The 18,231-nt window shown below is 40.1% G+C and overlaps 1 protein-coding gene across 8 annotated transcripts in view; it reads left to right on the top strand.

The window, feature by feature from the left end:
• SMAD1 (SMAD family member 1) overlaps positions 1-17,749 on the top strand; it is a 54,871-nt gene extending 37,122 nt beyond the window's left edge. For all 8 annotated transcript variants that reach the window (XM_040554596.1, XM_040554591.1, XM_040554588.1 and 5 more), the window contains 5 exons: positions 5,394-5,651; positions 8,352-8,468; positions 12,011-12,232; positions 14,277-14,533; positions 16,351-17,749. In XM_040554596.1, coding sequence (XP_040410530.1) covers positions 5,394-5,651; positions 8,352-8,468; positions 12,011-12,232; positions 14,277-14,533; positions 16,351-16,494 — 998 coding nt within the window. In that variant the 3' untranslated portion in view covers positions 16,495-17,749. The remainder of the gene's footprint in view (positions 1-5,393; positions 5,652-8,351; positions 8,469-12,010; positions 12,233-14,276; positions 14,534-16,350) is intronic.
• The last annotated feature ends 482 nt before the right edge of the window (positions 17,750-18,231 follow it).

The following is an 18,231-nucleotide window of genomic DNA, read 5'->3' as shown; positions in this document are numbered from 1 at the left end:
GCGTTTGCCACAAGAGCATTAATTATTTTTAACCAAGAGTAAACTCGAACCTAAGAGTAGACATGTCAGTGTCTTTGTATGTGAGAACTTGTCCTCTGGTCAGAGAATATTCAATTTTGCCAGGTCTTGTTTCAGGCAACACGAGAAAACCTAATGACATTAAAACTTTTCTTTCTACTTGGTGTTTTATTGTTTACAAGCAAGATCTTGGCAAGACATTTCAGTCAGCGTGCTTCAATGACTCTTTAATGCTAGAGACAGCAAGCAGAGCTAAGCACGCTCAGCTGGGTATGCGCTGGTACCTGCTCTGTTCCCACCGTGGGACTGGGCTGCTCACCAGGATGCCACAGCCGATTTCAGCAGCTGTGGCGTCAAAAGCAGGAAATTAAGCTAAGAGTCTTTAGAAGGATTGAAATTTGTTAGTTTAACGCTGCTATGTTTTGGGGTTTTGTTGTGTGTTTTTTTTCCCTTGTTTTCTTGCCACTTCCTTTCCTGCTTTGTCTTTTCAGGGTACAAGCCTCAAGTTCCTCCCCCAGCCCCACGTTTTCATGCCCATTTCCAGACAGCACCAACTGCTGTGTGAGGATTTCCCTCCTTCCCAACCTGCAGTTTTATTTTTCCCGTAAAACACGAGTGGCTTTGCATAAATCCATATGAAAATACAGCTATATGACGCTTGGAAATTAAAGTGCACCATCTAATGATAGTGCCCCTAGGCCTTCATAAGGGTTGAAGGCCATGTTTTGGTGTAAGCTTGCACAAACACTTGTACATAACATACATCCACTAAGTCGACATGATTTTTAAGAGCAGAATGGTTGAAAATGCAGCAGCAGTTGCTCATCCTTTTGTTTCGTAAAGGTCACAGAAAGAGTGGAATTTACTTTGGAAAGAAAGGGTGATCAAAGCTTCCTTTCTTTTATATGGCCCCTTGGTTTATTCCAGTATTTGGTCTTTGAATTTCCAGACGTGGAAAGAGATACCCTTACCCAAATCTTCATGTAACATTCCAAGGGGGAAAAATAAACCCTTGAGAGAAACTAGCTGTCACCTTGTCTTATGTAAGATAACTATACCCCATCCAAATTGAAAACAAGTTACTTCGAAAGTACAGCAGGTCCTTTGGTGAGTAGGGTGTTTTGTTTTTTTTTTTATAGAGAGGCTTTAAAAAAGAAGTTGTAATCAAAAATTGGCAACTTCCTATGTTTGCTGAAATCATTATCTCTGGAGCGTGAAAATAGAACAGAAAGGAAAACCAGAATCTTGAGGAAGGCACACCTGTTAGTTTTCTGAGGAAGAGGATGACATACTGGAGATACAAAGAGTAGAGATCAGTAGCTTTCTTCAAAGGCCACCATTACATTTTCATAAAGGCATTTCTTTCTTGGTGCGGTTAGTTGAAACATTTATCTGAAAAGCCAGGTTGTCTTTGGTCTATCTTGTATGTTTTTGGCATTCTTGGCTCTTAGATGAAATGGCCCTGTGGGTGAAATTGCCCTGTAGCTGTAATTTCTTTAATACATCTCCACTTGTTTGGTGCAGGCATACTCTGATTATGATTTGCATGTTTAAAAACAAGCTACCCAATTCCCAGGCTGTCCTACTCAGCTGACAGATACAGGCTCTCTTCTTTGCTACAGTTCTGCAAAGGTACCCAGCTTGACTGCCAGGTGGTTTACCTTCTTCAGCCATTAGTAGCAGGGTTACTACTAGTAGTCATGTGTTAATGCTGGCCTCCAGGTCCACATCTGCAGCGAAATTAAGACACAGTTTAGCCCCTTAAACCGTTAAATTTGGTGTTTGAGAAGGTACAAAAATCAAGCTGTCTGATGACTTAAGGCACTAGTCCATTAAATGGTTTGTTACAGTAGCTTTTTTAAGACAACAGTGTATTTAGTAGTGTGTTTCCTTTAAATGAGTGCATCATACTGAGTAGTGATCATTTAAAAAAACAATCTTTCATTTCTCTGTTTTCCCTTCCACTAAAGACAGCAAAAAAGGGGGAAATTCTGTCTGCAAACTGTTACAGCAGCATCCTGCAGAGATCCCCACAACAAAGATGTGCACCACTTCATTATTTTATAGCAACAGGTGTGCTGGCTTAGCACAGAATAACTTGCTCATGCATTTTCCCCTTCAATTATACCTTTTCCTGGAGTTGGCAGCTGCAGCAGAGATCGGCCTCCTCCCCTGCTGTACGGAGCCCTAGTAATTTGTTATTCCATATGGTTGAGGGCTGCAACCTGACCAGAAGCTCACTGCCTTACACAGGACGAGGGGAACAGGAACGGTATGCATACCCCATTACACTTTGAGCTCCTGGCATCCATCCGTACTGCTGAACATATTTCTGAATGGTCCAGTCCCTGATCACGTCTTTGTTTACGGGTGAGCGACGTTCAGATTAACTCCTCAGTGACTCCAAAGGGAGCAGCGAGGCAGCCAAAAAGCCCTTGAGCTGCAGAGAGATCGGGTCATGGCAGTGAGCGATTGTCTCAGCGTTGGACTAATTGGAGTGGTCTCTGTCCTATCTGGCATGGCCTTTGGGGCTTTTTCTCCTCATTTAAGGTTGTAAGCAGGGAAGTGTGAAATAGGGACAGTGGCCAAATACATTCTGTAGTGATATTTTGGAGTCTATTTAGGTGGTATCAGTACCAGTAGTTTTCTTCTTTCCCTCTCCATGTGTATTTTGAAGAAGTTGACATTTAATTATTTTAGGTTGAAAGACTAGTTGGAGGAAAAGTGTAGGGAAGAGGAGATGGGTTCCTGTCTCAAGTCTTTCTAAACTTCACCAGTGGTTCTGCCCAGTAGGCGAAAACATGCATATATTTTCCTTGGGGAAAATCAGGCACAGCCTTATTTTAATTACAGAAAACATACAGAAAATATCCTGTTCTCCAGCTATTTTAGAATGCTATAAATCGCATGGCTTCCTGTGATGTCATGTGTGTCATTGTTTAATGTGAGGTTGGGGATGGGAAAGGTAGGTGATGTACTTTCTGCACAAATTAACTTTAGAAAAGTTAATGGTTTGACCTTCATCCGCAGGAAAGGAAGAGATAGGAAAGCTGTGTTTTTTCTAATGGTCAGAAACGTAAGGAAGAATCATAAAGACAGGAAAGGGAAAATAGTTTTTAACACATGATCTCATTGTTAGTTTTTTCACTTCACTTGTAATTTATGAGTCCATCAAACATTGGCCATACCAATTAATGTGTTGCTTGACCTCACTGCAGAAGAACTGTTAGGCTTAACAGAACACGTTTATTTCGAAGAGATCCTAAAATTCAGAGAGACAGGGTTTGACACTTGCTGTGTTGTGAACAGGGGGATTTGTGATGTCCACCTGAATGCTTTTTCTTTGGTGGCCTTTACCAGCGACCTATGAGAACAGTTGCATCAGAGGCCAGAGGCAGCTTGCCTGGCCGAGGGAGATGCAGCTCCTCCTGGGGTGTTTCGCAGTTGGGAGCTTCCAGAGTGCGGTAGATGGATGTGCTTTGTTTCAGAAAATGCTGTAATTAGGAATTTTGTATATTCCTTGTAAGATGGAGTTGGTTAAAATTTTCATATCTAAACAAATCTCCTTAGGAATGACATCTGTCTCAAGTACTTGAGATCCGTTGAAACTCAGTGAAGCTGCTCTAAGAAAGTGAAGCATCAGATTAAGTCTTGAAAACCTGCTTTTGACACTAACAAACAGCGTTAATTTTTAGTCATGAGGTGTGGTTTTTTTTTTTCCAGTGTGTCTGTTCAAGGAAGGTTTCTGGGATCAAACCTTACATGCGTTAATGCCAGTAGCAGGCAAAAATCTGGTGGATAAATTTCTCTTTCTGTTATGCATAAGCAAAAGAAAAAAGTGAGGAAAATCTGCTTCTTCAGTTAATGTATGGCTTGCTCTCAGAATAGAGAGCAAGTTGTGTGTGTGGCATCCTTTCGTATACAGTTTAAATTTGGGCCTAGGCCTTAGGCCTGGTCTGTGGGTGGAACAATATCGTGGTGCTCTCAGACCCCTGGACTCTGAAATAAGAGCCTGAATACTTCTGAATAAGCCGAGTGCTGGAGGAGTAAAGGTGTCCTGATGCACTGGAAGAACCTCTTTATCAAGATGACTTTTTAACATTTTGTTCTTGTTTTGCAATGAGTTTATAATTCATCTTTTGGTGAAGCAGCTGTCTCTGAACACCTTTCTTAATAGTAGTGATACAGTTTTGGCTGTGGAGGCTTTTCCTTTTCCTTCTGTTTGTCTCCCGTGTGGCCACCAGGTTTTGGGGACAGGGCAGGAGGCTCAGGGAGAGGGCTTTAACACTTTGTGGGTTTTGGCACCTTCCCTCGAAGGCACACATGGGGTTTCCTCTGGTCTTGTGGGGCTGTGGAGTTGGGAAATAGAGGTAGTGAAGGGAAGGGGCAAGTGTGGAGGACAGTAACTTCTCATTTCAGTTCTGTGTGCATGGATCTCCTTCTCCCTGCCTTTCTTTCTCCTCCGCTTCCTTCATCATCCCAGAATCTCGGTCTCTAACAAGACTAGCGCTTAATCTTTTGAGCACCTTGGACTTTGCTGTGAGGCATTCAAAGGTAGAGGCCGAGGCATTGGAAAAAGATCGGTTTCTTTTATCTTGGTGTAGCTGGTATCATGTTCGTGTGCCCAGTTAAAGAGACCTTTGTTTTCCTTGGGTGAGGAGGCCTTGAGAGCGTGGGGAGACCAGCAGTGTCTGATGTGCGTTTCTCTGATCCTGTAGTAGCATATAGTTGGACCTCAATTGCAGCTCGGTTTTATTATTATTTTGAACTAGATAATTTTATTTAAATTACACTTGTAAACTGATTTGAAGGGTTAATAACCGTTTTAGTACTAACTGGTAAGAGCATAGCCTAGGTTAAAAATAAAATTACAGCTGTTGGGACCAGGGTCAGTTCAAGGCCTATATGATATTAGTATTGTCTTCAGAAAAAAATCCCTGTTCTTATTAGCAAGTTTTTGGGTTACAGGCCATTACGTGATTAGCAGGCTCACAAGTGCGGTAGAACGACATGCCCGTCAGCATTGCACTGGGACTGCTTCTCAGCATTTCTTTGTGCGAATAAAACCGAAATGTGGAATTGCAGCTCGTCCTTGGCTCTTCTCCCCTGGCCCTCTGAAAACAAGCTCTGGGCTGGTGAGCAGGGCAGCTAGCATGATCGCTACAAATTCAAGCTATGCAGTAACCGGATATAAGGAAGAGAGTTCTTGCTTAGACATGTGTTCCTTGATTTGACTACCTTGTTTTTAAGGCAGCTGTAAATTTGCCCTAGGGGGTGAAGAATGTTTTTTTTCCAGGTATAGCCTAGTCCTTCAGAACTGAGTCTCTAATGCTGTGGCTCTTTCCTTTTTTTTTTTTTTTTTCCTACCTTTTCAGTTCTCCCTCCAGTGCTGGTCCCAAGGCACAGCGAGTACAACCCTCAGCACAGCCTCTTGGCTCAGTTCCGCAACTTAGGACAAAATGAGCCCCACATGCCGCACAACGCTACTTTCCCGGACTCATTTCAGCAACCCAACAGTCACCCGTTCCCCCACTCGCCAAACAGCAGCTATCCAAACTCGCCTGGAAGCAGCAGCAGCACCTACCCCCATTCTCCAGCCAGCTCAGACCCAGGAAGTCCTTTCCAGATGCCAGGTATGGTCAACTTCTGTGACTCTTGAGAAGTGACAATGTGTTGGACATCACAGGTATCTTCATGTTTTTGTGTAATAATACTTGATTATCAGCCAACACTTGTGTTCAATAGTAAGCTGAGAGGGTAGGTAATAAAGGCTATGTAATTGGTTTGCCTATGGTAATAATATCGAGGTTTTTAATGTTTTTCCTCTTTCAAACACAATTAAAATGTTAAGGTTAAAACTGTTCTGCAGTGGTGGATGGGATTCAAAACTAGGGATTTTTCTGGGATGGTTGTTTAACAGTGTAGCCCATAGAGCATAACACTCAATATACAAGAAGAATGCTATGGCTCATTCTTCCTTAGGAAAGAGGTCATCATAAATTCAGCACAGAGATATAGTTCTGCAGAAGAAGGATGTTTCTCAAGGAGATCATGTGGCTGCTACTTGATAAAACTTCACGCAATGATATTATCTCAAGAAACAAATACATTTCAACTGTAAAACAGTTCCTTAAGGCCCCCAAAAGAAATCTTCAGGCTCTTTTAATTCCTACAGTCAAAGAAGTAGCAAACTTTATTTGTTGTTGACAGCTGTTTGTAGCTGTTTGTTTCTGTGCAGCTGTCTTTTTTTTACGTCTTTGTATGCAAATTGGTGAAAAGGAAAAATTGCAGAAAAGCCTGTGAGAGATCTCTAGATCTAAATGCTAGAAGGACTCTGTGCAAATGCTTATGGATAGCCTGGTTGCATGTTTTCTTCAGGGGCTGTAGGAGAGCATGTGTAAACAAAAGTGGCAGACGTGTAAAAATCTGTTTTCTAAATCTGTTTTCTATTAGGTAAAATTAACATCCATAGATTTCTGCTGCTGATAGGAGTTTCTCTTGAAAATGTTTCTATCATGAATGAAGACTACTGAACTTGCAGAGGCAGGAGGGAAAGAATTTTTCTTTGTTGTTTTAAAATGTGAAAAGTTGAGGTAGAAACAGCTGTCTTCCCTCTGTGTTTTTGTTTTGCTTTAACTATGATTGGTGTGGTTGGGTTTCTTCCAGCAGGCAGAGATAAAGGCTTTTCCAACAGGAAGGTCTTCCTGAACATTGGCGTGTGGAAGCTCACTTGATCTTTGAGGGGTTTGTTCTGTCCACATCTCCATAAAGACGTGTCAGCGCTGCAGTGAAGAAATTGAATTAGAGCAAAGTCAAGATACTGATGTCCTTCATACTTAGTTTTGGACAGTTGTCCGCTGCTAGGGAAAGAGGAGATTGACTTGTGGAAAATACAAAAAAAAAAATAAATAAATAAAAAATTGTCCAAAGATCTTGAAAACTTTCCAGATACAGGTTAATTTGTTGCATATAGCCTTACAGTCCTGTTTCCTTATCTGTGCATCACCAACATGTTTGCACACACACGAATGCTGAGGCTTAGTAAAACAGGAGGCTTTTAAATTCCACTGCAGACTGTTAAGCTTTTAATGCAGTCCTGTAGACATTATCTTCTCCCTGCTGCTCACTCCTCCAACCGAGGGTATTCACATAAGGGAATTAGCAGTGTACCTGCCAGTGCTAGACATAAAGCTCACAGGAGAATATCTCCTAAGTAACAAGCAGTGAATAAATTTCATTAGCTTGTGTTAAAAAAGAGAGAAATAGTTACAAATCAGTGGTACGGTTCTCCTGCCTTTTCTTGATACTGATTTGGTTTTTAGGGTTTTGAAGGCCCCAAACTACTGTTGTAGTTTGCAGTCAGTGCTCTCAGCAATGGAGTAAACGTGGGACGAGCAGCAGCCGTGTTCACCAGAGGTAGAACAGTGGTGATCTAACCCCAGCTTTTGCAACAAAAGCTTGCAGAAATTGGACAAGGGTTTCTAAACTCTTTTGCATGTAGCTCTGTGCAACTCATGTGGAAGAGAGGGTTCTGTGGTGTACTGGGAGGTGGTGCTATCAGCGGCTTCCTGCAGCTTCTGAGAAGCCCTTTGGGAAGCACTATAGGTAGCTGGAGAGTAGCACAAGTACCTGGTTAGGGCACTTCGAGCAGTGCAGTGGCAGTGTTTTAGTGAGTACGGTCAGAGTTCACGAGATGGTTTTTATGCTAGTGATTCAATTCTGAACTGGCCAGTGCAGCCAGTAGGAGACACAAGTAAATTCCAGACCCAAAAGTTATTATGTAAAATTTGGGTTCCTCAATACTTTCTACTGTTTCCTCTCTAGGGAAATGGAGCTAGATTGTAAAGCATTACTTTGCAATAGTAATAATGAAGTCGTGGATGTATCAGGGGTGTTTGCATACTTTGCTGGTGGAATCATGCTGGAAACAGAAAAGCTGGAACTGAAAGCTTTCTGCTCCAACTTCTGTTCATATTTACCATATTCAATATTTACTTTGGGTCTGATCCTGAGAGCTCTGTGTGTTAATGTCTATATGGCACTTCCAACTTGCAGAAGATGTGGACTGGCAACGTAGCTAAGCTTTCTTTTGTGGCTTGGTGGGGGGCAGGGAGTGACTTGTTTTTATAACTGTTGTGCTTAATATGCACAGTAATTCTTTGCTTTCCTGAATCAAGGTCCATGATTGCTTTCTCAGATTTCTGGTGGGTGAAAGTTTATAGCTGAGTCAGGCTGGAAGCATTTCCAGGCCGAAACTGTTTATGTGGGTATGTGTATATATATACTTTAAAGAGAGGAAAGGGTTTGTGTATCTCTGCTTTTTCTATACTTAGCTGATACTCCCCCTCCTGCTTACCTGCCTCCGGAAGATCAGATGACACACGATACCTCCCAGCCAATGGATACCAACATGATGGCACCTGCAATCCATCCTGACATACACAGAGGAGGTAAAAATACTTCCTTCTCATTTTCTGCTTTGCCTCTTAACAGTGAAGTACTTCAGAACTTCTTGGATGCTGTTAATAATTGACTTTTCATATTGTGTGTGTGTTGTTTATGGAAATTTTTAGCTGTAGAAAAGAGGACAAAAACACAAACAACTTTTTATGTCTTACAGCAACAGGGAAAAATAATAAATCTGGAGATGATTTTTAAAAAGTAAATATTTATTTATAACAAGAACATAACTCATTAAAAATGAAAGTATGTGGGCTTTATTACTTTCTGACTCCCAAACAAGTCATGACCAAAGTAATTTTTATATATTTTGTGTCTGGAAATTATAATCCCTGAACAGCGACAATTCTTACAATGCAGCACATTTCTACGTGCAGTGCTGAAATTATATATGTGCAAGGAAAGGAATCTCTGTATCTCTTAAATACATTAATTTATTGGAACAGTACAGTTAACACTATACAGCGCTTACTGAATTGTGGATAACAGTAGCTATAGTCAAGCATAGTTCTCCAAACAAAGGCTTGATCAGAGGATGGGTAATACTGTCAATTATGTAAATGCCCACAGACGTTTTTCACAGGCAACTGGAGTATCTCTGTTTTTTCCTCTGAGACAGTACATGTCATAAAATGTCTGTTCTCATTATGTTTTTGTTTTGAATTCAGTTCTTAAATTAACGTCCTTAGAGAATATGCTCTGCTTCAAATAGTTAACCCTTCTCCTGGGTTTAAAAAAAAAAAAAGCTTTCTTTATTTTTACTTCTGTGTGTGTGTGTGTGTGTGTGTGTGTGTGTGTTGTTCCATTGTGTGTGTGTTGTTCCATCCTCTCCCCATTTTTATTCTATCTTTGAGTCTGGCAATGGCAGCACATGGTTCAAAACTCAGAGCTGTCTGCCAGAGCTGGCATTGCTACAGACTTTGAAATCTATAATTTAAAAAAAGTATATATCCTATTGCTTTATGTACTATGACACAGACATCTTTTTACACATTGCTTTTTAAAGCCTTTGCAGCCAGCCGTGACTGCTGAGTAAAGGATTTAGTGCATTCGTCACATTGTGAGAAATAGCCCCTTTAGAGAACACATAAGCTTACACAGTTACTGACCATGCCAAGAAAGAGCAGCAAGCTGAATGCTGTGCCAGAATGATTATAAAGATCACAAGCGTATGAACAATTTAACTATTGTTTGAGTTTTTACTTGTTTTGTTGCTAAGCTTAATGTCTGGTTTCAGGAAGTATATTTACTCTCTTAAAATAATTTGGATAGGTTCCCTGGTAACCTATTTACTCTCTGTGTGGAATGAATCTTGCATGTGATAAACCCCATCTGTGTAGCATTTCCAGTTTTCACTGATACGATACACTGCGTGTGTGTATCTTGCTGCTGTTGAAGGCCCAAAGTAAATTTGCAATGTTTATGCCTGACTGCAGACTTTTTGCATGTTTGCCCCTCTTAAAATACATGTGTACCATAGAGTTCTTCCATTAGTAAGAAGAGGTTTTGCATTTTTCTTCTTCCCTTGTAACGTGCAACCATTCCAAAATAAAAAGTATTTTTCCCTCCTAATAGTTTAGTACAGTGGAGTCTCACCTCTGCCCCTTCAGTTTTAAAGAAAATAAGAAAACAACAAAAACTCGGTATGCCTTCCTGTGTTTGTTATTTGTGTGTGTGTATGCTGTAATTTCACTACTTTTACAACCTGCATCAGACTTTTTAAAGAACAGTTTTTATAGTAAACTTACCGCAGCACTTCTCTTGCAAGCTCTTAGAAGCATGTTCTTCGCAGTGATTTGTTAGTCTTAGGAGATTTGACTTAACAAGCTGCATCCTGTCAATGAAGTTGGGTAATTTCCATTGTTGGCCCATGCTGGGAATAGAGAGACTAAGCGCACCTGCTCTGCATGACTTAAAGCAAATGTAAGGAAGTTAGTATGAAATCTGTGTGAGAGAGATATGATTCATTCTGGAAGAATGGCCAGCTGGCAAGATTTCTTCCTGACTTTTGAGAACTGGGGTAAAGCTGCAGCTTTGATAATTGCTGGCATCTTCATGTGAATTCAAAGTGTAGTAACCTCTTACTAATAATTAATGACTGATTTTTCTTATTTTATTTTTTAACAATGACATGAGAGGACAGAAAGTAACAAGGGTATCAGGAAAGACCAGCTCCTTTTTGCCACTGTTTTAAGTAAGGTATTAGTCAGCAGTAGACATCGTGCTCAGAAGTTTTGCACAATGATGTAGGATGTTACCCTGCTTTCTACTGTTTGCCACCTTTTGTATCTGTTATATAATGTTTGTTTGGGGAGGAACTTTTTTTTGTTTCATTTCGCATGTCAGAAAAATCATAGTGGTATGAACAAAGGGAAGTATGAACAGGAATATGAGGGAAAATATTAATTGGTCTTAGTTGGCTGATTTCAGTTAAGACTTGGGGTTGGGAGAAGGAATCCTCTGGCCAGAGAAACAAGTTTTCCTGTAACACCAGTCTTATTTTCATGTTAGCACTTTGGCCTGTAGTTAGAGCTTTAATCTGCAAAGCTGGTATCTTAGCAGCAAGTCCAACTGCGCTAGGCTGAGGAGGGAAATAGTCTCCTTCATCTAAAAGAAACCACATAAAGCAACCACATCCCTTCACTAGCCTCCTTTTATTTGGAGGCAGTTTAATAATTTGTAGCTGTATTTGGCACTTGAAAGAATGCGTACTGGGTGGAGACATCTGAAGAAGCCTGTGCTGTTGTTGGACACCCACTGTGAAACTCCCTTTGGTAAAGATCTTCTGAAGAAACTTTTCCCAGTGTAGAGTCACAAGTGTTACCTCAAGACTACCATGTGTTCCTAGAGCTTGTCAGATAGACGTTGCAAACCATGGATTTCCTATCGGCATTCTGCACAGTTCCCAGCTTTGCTTAGGAGCTGCTGAGGAGGAGCTTGTTGCTACCAGAGTCTGCAAAAACAAGTCCTGAGAAGTCCTTGCTGTTACTCCAGAAGTAATTCTTTTGTTGGGGAACAGTTGCAAGTTTTTTATTTGCTAGCACTTGATGAATAAAAGGTTCCCATTAAATAATACCTACCTTGATTTCATCTTCTCTTTAGTCCAGCATAATTATTAGGATTCTGTGTGTTAGGCTCTTGTTCAGGGTTGAGATGTATGATTGCAAAAGTGTTTCTCTGCTTTCCGGGCCTGCACCTTAGCATTATGTAGAAAATGCAGCAGGGTTATTGGGGCACTGCTTGGTATGTTCTTGGGAGCTTCCTGCACTTTTCTGTGGATATCTAGTGCCAGCCTTTTCCACTTGTGAGTCTCATGCAAGTGAAGTTGAGGTGAAATTATTCTATTGTGTGTTTGTGGTAATGAAAAGTTCAAAAATAACTGAAGACAGAAGAGCCTTTCTTTAACTGCAGCTGCTTATCCAGATCATCTTTCAGTGATCTTCAGCCAAAATCTGCAGTTTTATGAATCTTTAAATCTCAGGCCTGTATTCCAGTGCCACTAGACTGTAACATTTGCGTGGTTGCTTTACAGATGTTCAGGCAGTCGCTTACGAAGAGCCAAAGCACTGGTGCTCCATTGTCTATTACGAGCTGAATAACCGCGTTGGGGAGGCATTCCATGCTTCTTCCACCAGCATCCTGGTGGATGGCTTCACTGATCCTTCAAACAACAAAAACAGGTTTTGCCTGGGGCTGCTCTCCAATGTTAACCGCAATTCCACCATTGAGAACACGAGGCGACACATTGGCAAAGGTGAGTTTTAGATGTTTGCATCCTTTTTGGGGAGTTTCTTTCGCAGGGATATTTCCACTAGGATTGACAGCCTGGGCCACTTGCTTCAAGAGCAAGCTGCTCTTCTCAGTATGTGGGATAAGTGCTTGTTAGAATATTGGTAAATATATAATTTTCTGGCCAGGTCTTATAAGCACGGTATTGTTCTTACCTTTTGTGTAATTACAGGAAATCTTTATCCCTAATCAATTCTTTATTGCCCAAAGCCTATCACAACTTTAATTAGAGCAAGAGCTTAAGGCATTTTTTTTAATGAAGTATCTTGATTTATCTTGATTATTGGTGCATATGGAAATCCAAATGATAGTTCTTAGCACAAAATTTTTAGCTGCCTTTAGTTCCAACATAAATTAGCTATCCTAGCATGTTTTTAGAAGGACAACTTGCTAAAATAGTTTTCCAAATGCATTTTTAAAGAAGCCAGTGATTTTTTTTCAGTGGGAATCTTGTTCTCTTCTGTGGCTGTGACAGTGTCCTGCAAAAGAGAAAAGCTTCTGGTTTGTGTCTGTCTTAATACAGTCCTCTTTTCTGAGAACTTGCCCATAATGCAGATGAGATTCAAATCTGACATTGGCCCTGCAATGGTGTATTCCTGCCAGACAAAGTTTTCAGGAGCTTACATTATTAGCAAATTTTCAGAGACAGCTGGGGGTTGAGCATGCCCAACCTGTGGTTGGTTATGTGGAATAAGCATCAATTAATGAAGTATCTTCTTCCTTAGAGGAGTAAAGAATTGAAACTGAAGGAACTGAAGGTCATCAAGTTTTTGCCCTTAGCCTGGAAAACTTTCCTCTACGGGAGGACTTGTGCAGCTCTCAGCAGTACACCCCACCTGTGCTGCGCCACTCAAGTCCTAACACTTCTCCCTTCTTTTCCGCCCCATCCATCTTACCAAGTATGAGGATATTTATTTAACACCTCATTCATTTTCCCTTTAAAAGTAACCCAGCTGCAAGCAGCCTTCTGCTGAAGCACTTAACTGTATGTGTGCCAAAGTAGAGCAGAAAAGACAGGGAAGCTGTTGAATAAGTGTATGTATATAATTATTGATGATGTAGAACTGTTAGTCTTTGAGGAAAAATGAGTAAATCCTAAACTTGAAAGCAGCCGTAAACTGTTTTGCTGATCAGATGGTGTTATATGTGTTCCCACACACGTACACACATAGACAACAGCGAAATCTTACGTGACAGAGCACAGTCAAGGCATTCTGATTGGATTTCAGTTTAGTTTTTAAAGTCTGTGTGTTTGCTTCTTTGACTCGTAACATTGTGAGAGGTGAAAGGTTTGAGCAGCAAATAATCCATTTCTAAACACTAAAGGCAAATTTTCTTGGTTTCTCAAAGCCTTTGGAATTGAGTTCTCCCAAGCACATTTCCACAGAGGTTCCCTGTATGTCACGTGTTTGGGCATTGCTGCCACCAGTGATGGGTGAAGGAGTGGGAAATAGCAGTGAGGACTGGGAAGTTGATATGCACCCTCATTTGACAGACACATGAGGAATATAAGGGACATTTTCTTTTTCCAGTTTTCTGGAAAGAAGGCATTAAAGTGAGCTGAAAAAAGCCTCATGCTAACAAAAATAGCATTCAGGACTTTTTTGAGAGAATCCAGTTTGAGGCTGTTTTAGTATCTGCTCTCCCCCCCCTGCATTTCCAGTTACTGTTTCACATAAATATAATGAGAACAAAGTTCAGCTGGCCAAGCCATCCAATTTACAGCATCAAAATTACTGCAGTACTTGCTGGTTTATTGTTGTTGAATATACAGCACATTAAAATACAGCAATTACTGATTATTCTTGCATATGCATACCTATATACACACCCTCCTTTCAAATCATGTACTGATGGAGCATTAAAAAAAAAAAGTTTTAAGGCAGAGTATGGTCTGATATGCAGTAAGTGTTAATCTCTTTAAGCAGAAACATATGGAGACATACCGTGAAAAACAGATGCGTGGTGTGAATTCATCTAACCTCTTAATGTCAACATTCTCCTTCCAGGTGTTCATCTCTATTATGTTGGTGGAGAAGTGTATGCCGAATGCCTCAGTGACAGCAGTATTTTTGTGCAAAGTCGGAACTGCAACTACCATCATGGTTTCCATCCAACCACAGTGTGCAAAATACCTAGTGGCTGCAGTTTGAAGATTTTCAATAATCAAGAGTTTGCTCAACTTTTGGCACAGTCAGTGAACCATGGCTTTGAGACAGTGTATGAGCTTACTAAGATGTGCACTCTCCGTATGAGTTTTGTAAAGGTATGTGAAAATTTGCTTGAGGTTATTCTGTAAGCAAAATAAATATTTTTTTTCTTAATGTGGTGATTCTGAATTGTCAATCGCCTCCCTCCATCAACCTGTTAATAATTTCTGAGTTTAAATGTTTATAGAATAGTGTTCTGGAAGTGTAAGACAGATCTGAATGATACAAAGTTGTCCACAGACCAAAATCCATCTCCTGATGCATAGACTTTGAAAGCTGAGGTGACTTGCAGATGGTCTTTCTTCAGCTTTCTCTGTAGTTGCTTTCTGAAGCGTTGCTATCGTGTCTGTTAACTACTCCAGTTTCATTGAAATGCCTCTCTTAAACATAATGATTCAATTGAATACTTCTATTTAATGTGTATATAGATTGTGTGTGTGTGTATAATTATTTTCATAATTACTCTAGATTTATGGGGCTTGTCTTTTTAATTTTGGGGGGATATGGCGTGGTACAATACAAGTAAGCTTTGAGAAGAGAGTTGAGTGGTCAATTACTTGGCCTAAAAATGTAAAAGCCACCAATTCATTACATAGCATCAGCTTTTACCCCTTTAAATTACACTGCTATGGTCTGTGCCAACTCCTGTTCTCAAAGCTGTTCAGCTGAACTTCATGCTTCTGTTCCTGGCTGGCATTTTTGGAGATGGGAGCTGGGACAGCCGTGTAAGTCATTGTAGTGGTTGTGGGAATGCAGATAGCATAATCTTCTAAATCTGTCCTGATCAGCAGCTAGCAAATCAGGAGACACAGTAACTATTTGGAATAATACATGTACCTTTCTATTCTAAGGGGACATGTAAAGTCAAGATTTGTTATGTAGCTATGAATATCAACATGTGTACTGATTTTAAAAAAAAAAAGAAAAGGGCTGGTCACACATCAGAGGAGGATGGAACTTCTCAGATGTGTTAGGGTAGGGACTGCTAAAATGGAGTAGGATGTTTATAGCTCCACATCCTGTAGAGTTGTACAGCAGTGCTGTCTGAACAGATGCACAGGACCTCCTGTATATTGGATGTTGCACTGCACGGTGTTTGGAGCTGCTGCTGCCAGTGTTGGGAGCTGACTAATTCCTTCATTAGGGGTTAATGCAGAGCAGCGTCATTGTGTTGTCTACAGACGCCCACCAAAAACAGTTCTCTTACAAAATGATTTTGAATGCTGTTTAAGTATCTGTTTATATCCTTGGTAATAACAGTTACTAGATTGGATATGAGCTGAAAGAAGACCTATTGGCACTTGTCTTAACTTGGAAGTAGCCCGCTGGACAGTGATCATACCTTCTTTCTCCTGAGAGTAATGTTTCTGATCTATCACTCTGTTTGTCCTGTCCGTCCTGCAAAACATGCTTTGGTTGTTGTCAGACAGATGCCTCACTTCCAATTCCATCATGTCAGTCTATGAGCTCATTTTTTAATTCGTTGATCTGTTTGTCAGCATTTTTCCCAGTTCTGTTCTATTTTTGAACTTGGTGCGGGAGACTTGATTATCCCTCTTTTCAGAAAGTTTATGGGTGGGACATCATGTAACTGGTGGTGAGGTGTGAGGAAACTTTGCGTTGCCAGTAGTTATGTCTTTGAGAACTTAGAGTCTCATTCCAAGAGATCACAAAATGACACTTCCAATTTTTTTTTTTTACTTCAGATTTGTTTGTTGAAATGTGATAAATGAATGTCATCCTGCTGATAATCACTGTTGAAAGCTAGATTATTTCAGTAAGGAAGAAAACGATTCACATGTGCTTCTCATACATTCGTTATTATAAAATAAGGTGATTTTTCTTCTTTCCCCACTTATCATTCTGTTTCCAGGGCTGGGGAGCTGAATATCATCGTCAAGATGTAACGAGCACTCCATGCTGGATAGAGATACACCTTCATGGTCCCCTTCAGTGGCTGGATAAAGTACTTACTCAGATGGGCTCTCCTCATAATCCTATTTCTTCGGTGTCTTAAAGGTCCCAAGCTCCTGCATTTTGGAAACAATTGAGCCTTGCATGTACTTGAAGGACGTATGAGTCAGACACACACTTCCCCCTCTGCCCCCCGAACTGGCAACAGCTGAATAAGAGCCATGAAAATACTTGACTTCTGTGACCAACTGTTGGATTCAGAAAAAAAAAACAACACAACAACCCTTTGACATACTGTTGGTGTCAAGAATTTTAGTTTACGTTGTAATATTCTATTGCAAAGTTGATTTGTAGGGCTTAGCATAAGGGGGACAACCAAGCCCAAACCACAATCTGTCGGAGCGAGTTCCTGAAGGATCATCCTGTAGTTGGCACTCTGAGATTTTTTCTTTCTTATGTCCATTGCTCACTTTTTTTTTTTCTGTGTCCTCTGGGGCTAAGAGCCAATGTTGAAGTCTGCCTTTTGCAGGATTTCTGCAGTCCATTCTAAAACCATTTGTCGAAGCTGATAGTTGCTCTTCTCTTTAAAAGACAAAAAAGGTTATATGGCTTAACCTCAATAACTGTGTAATAATCTTGGAAATTGTGTCCTGACCATACTGCTGTAAGAACGTTAGGTATGTTTTTGCTAAATGTATGTACGGTGTATTTGAAAGTTTAGAAATTAATTAGACTTAGACCATAAAGGAGTTAGGAATATTTGAATGGGGGGAGGTGGGAGTGGGAAGGGAAATGACAACTGAAATGTAGAATATATTGTAAACATAGCTTGTTAGTTTAAGCTGAGGTCTGAGTTTTTGCTGTGTGTTTCATTTTTATAGTGGCTTTGTCTTGTTAATTCTGACTATTTTTGCCTCTTCCTTTTCCCCAAAACAGTTGTGCAGCTGGTTAATTCTTTTACCTGTGAAGAGGACAAAATGACTAATTCCTGCAGTTTGAAGGCTGCAGCTCTATGTATTTCAAGACATAATTGTACAGCGTGCTCTTTAACTATTGAGCAGTTTTATACAGTGTATGTAACAGAAGTAGGCTTTTAATTTTGTAAGAGAATCTTTTTTTGCCAAACATAGTAATTGTTAATTGTTTGGAGGACTTCAAAAGCCCTGTGTGGGTCTATTTCAAACTTTTTAAAAATATATATTTTTAATTTTTATTTTTTTTACTGCTTGGTTTATTTTTTTCTTTGATCTTTTATATTCACATAAGCTGTAGTACTTTAAGTACCTTTATCCCAAATCTTAGTGGGTCCTCTTTACTGGAAGTTTTGAATAAAACCTGTTGTTACTGCTTACATTTGATTAAAACTTTGTCTTGTCCACTTCTTAGTAGATTTTTTTGACAAACCAGATGCAGATATAACTTGGAGAAGGAACAACCAGAAGTGAAGAGACACATTATCTCTCATACTGACTTCAGTAATAAAACGAGCTCTCTAGAAAGACTTCTTAACTAGGCAAGATTAGAATGGATGTAGTAACACAGAAGTATCCTAACCACTTTGTAAGAGATCTTTGAGATCTGATCATACGATATCTGAATGAGCCGAATTTCTGTGCTTTTACAGCCTGGTAGGTGTTTCAGTAAAACTGTGGAAGTAATTTCTAAGTAAGCACTGTTGCATGCTTACTGAGTTCTGAGAAACACGGTGAGAAATATTTCACATAGGAAACATTTCCTAGAGGAAATAGGTACTCAGATGAGATCTGGCCTCATCTGTTTGCATCTTTATCTGTAGTTGTAAAATGTATGAGTGAGTCTCATCTCCTTTCTTGAAAAATGT

The sequence above is a fragment of the Cygnus olor genome, chromosome 4, assembly GCF_009769625.2.
Source record: "Cygnus olor isolate bCygOlo1 chromosome 4, bCygOlo1.pri.v2, whole genome shotgun sequence".
NCBI lineage: Eukaryota > Metazoa > Chordata > Aves > Anseriformes > Anatidae > Cygnus > Cygnus olor.
The sequence above is the reverse complement of the archived record's forward strand: the minus strand, read 5'-3'. Positions and strand labels throughout refer to the sequence as shown.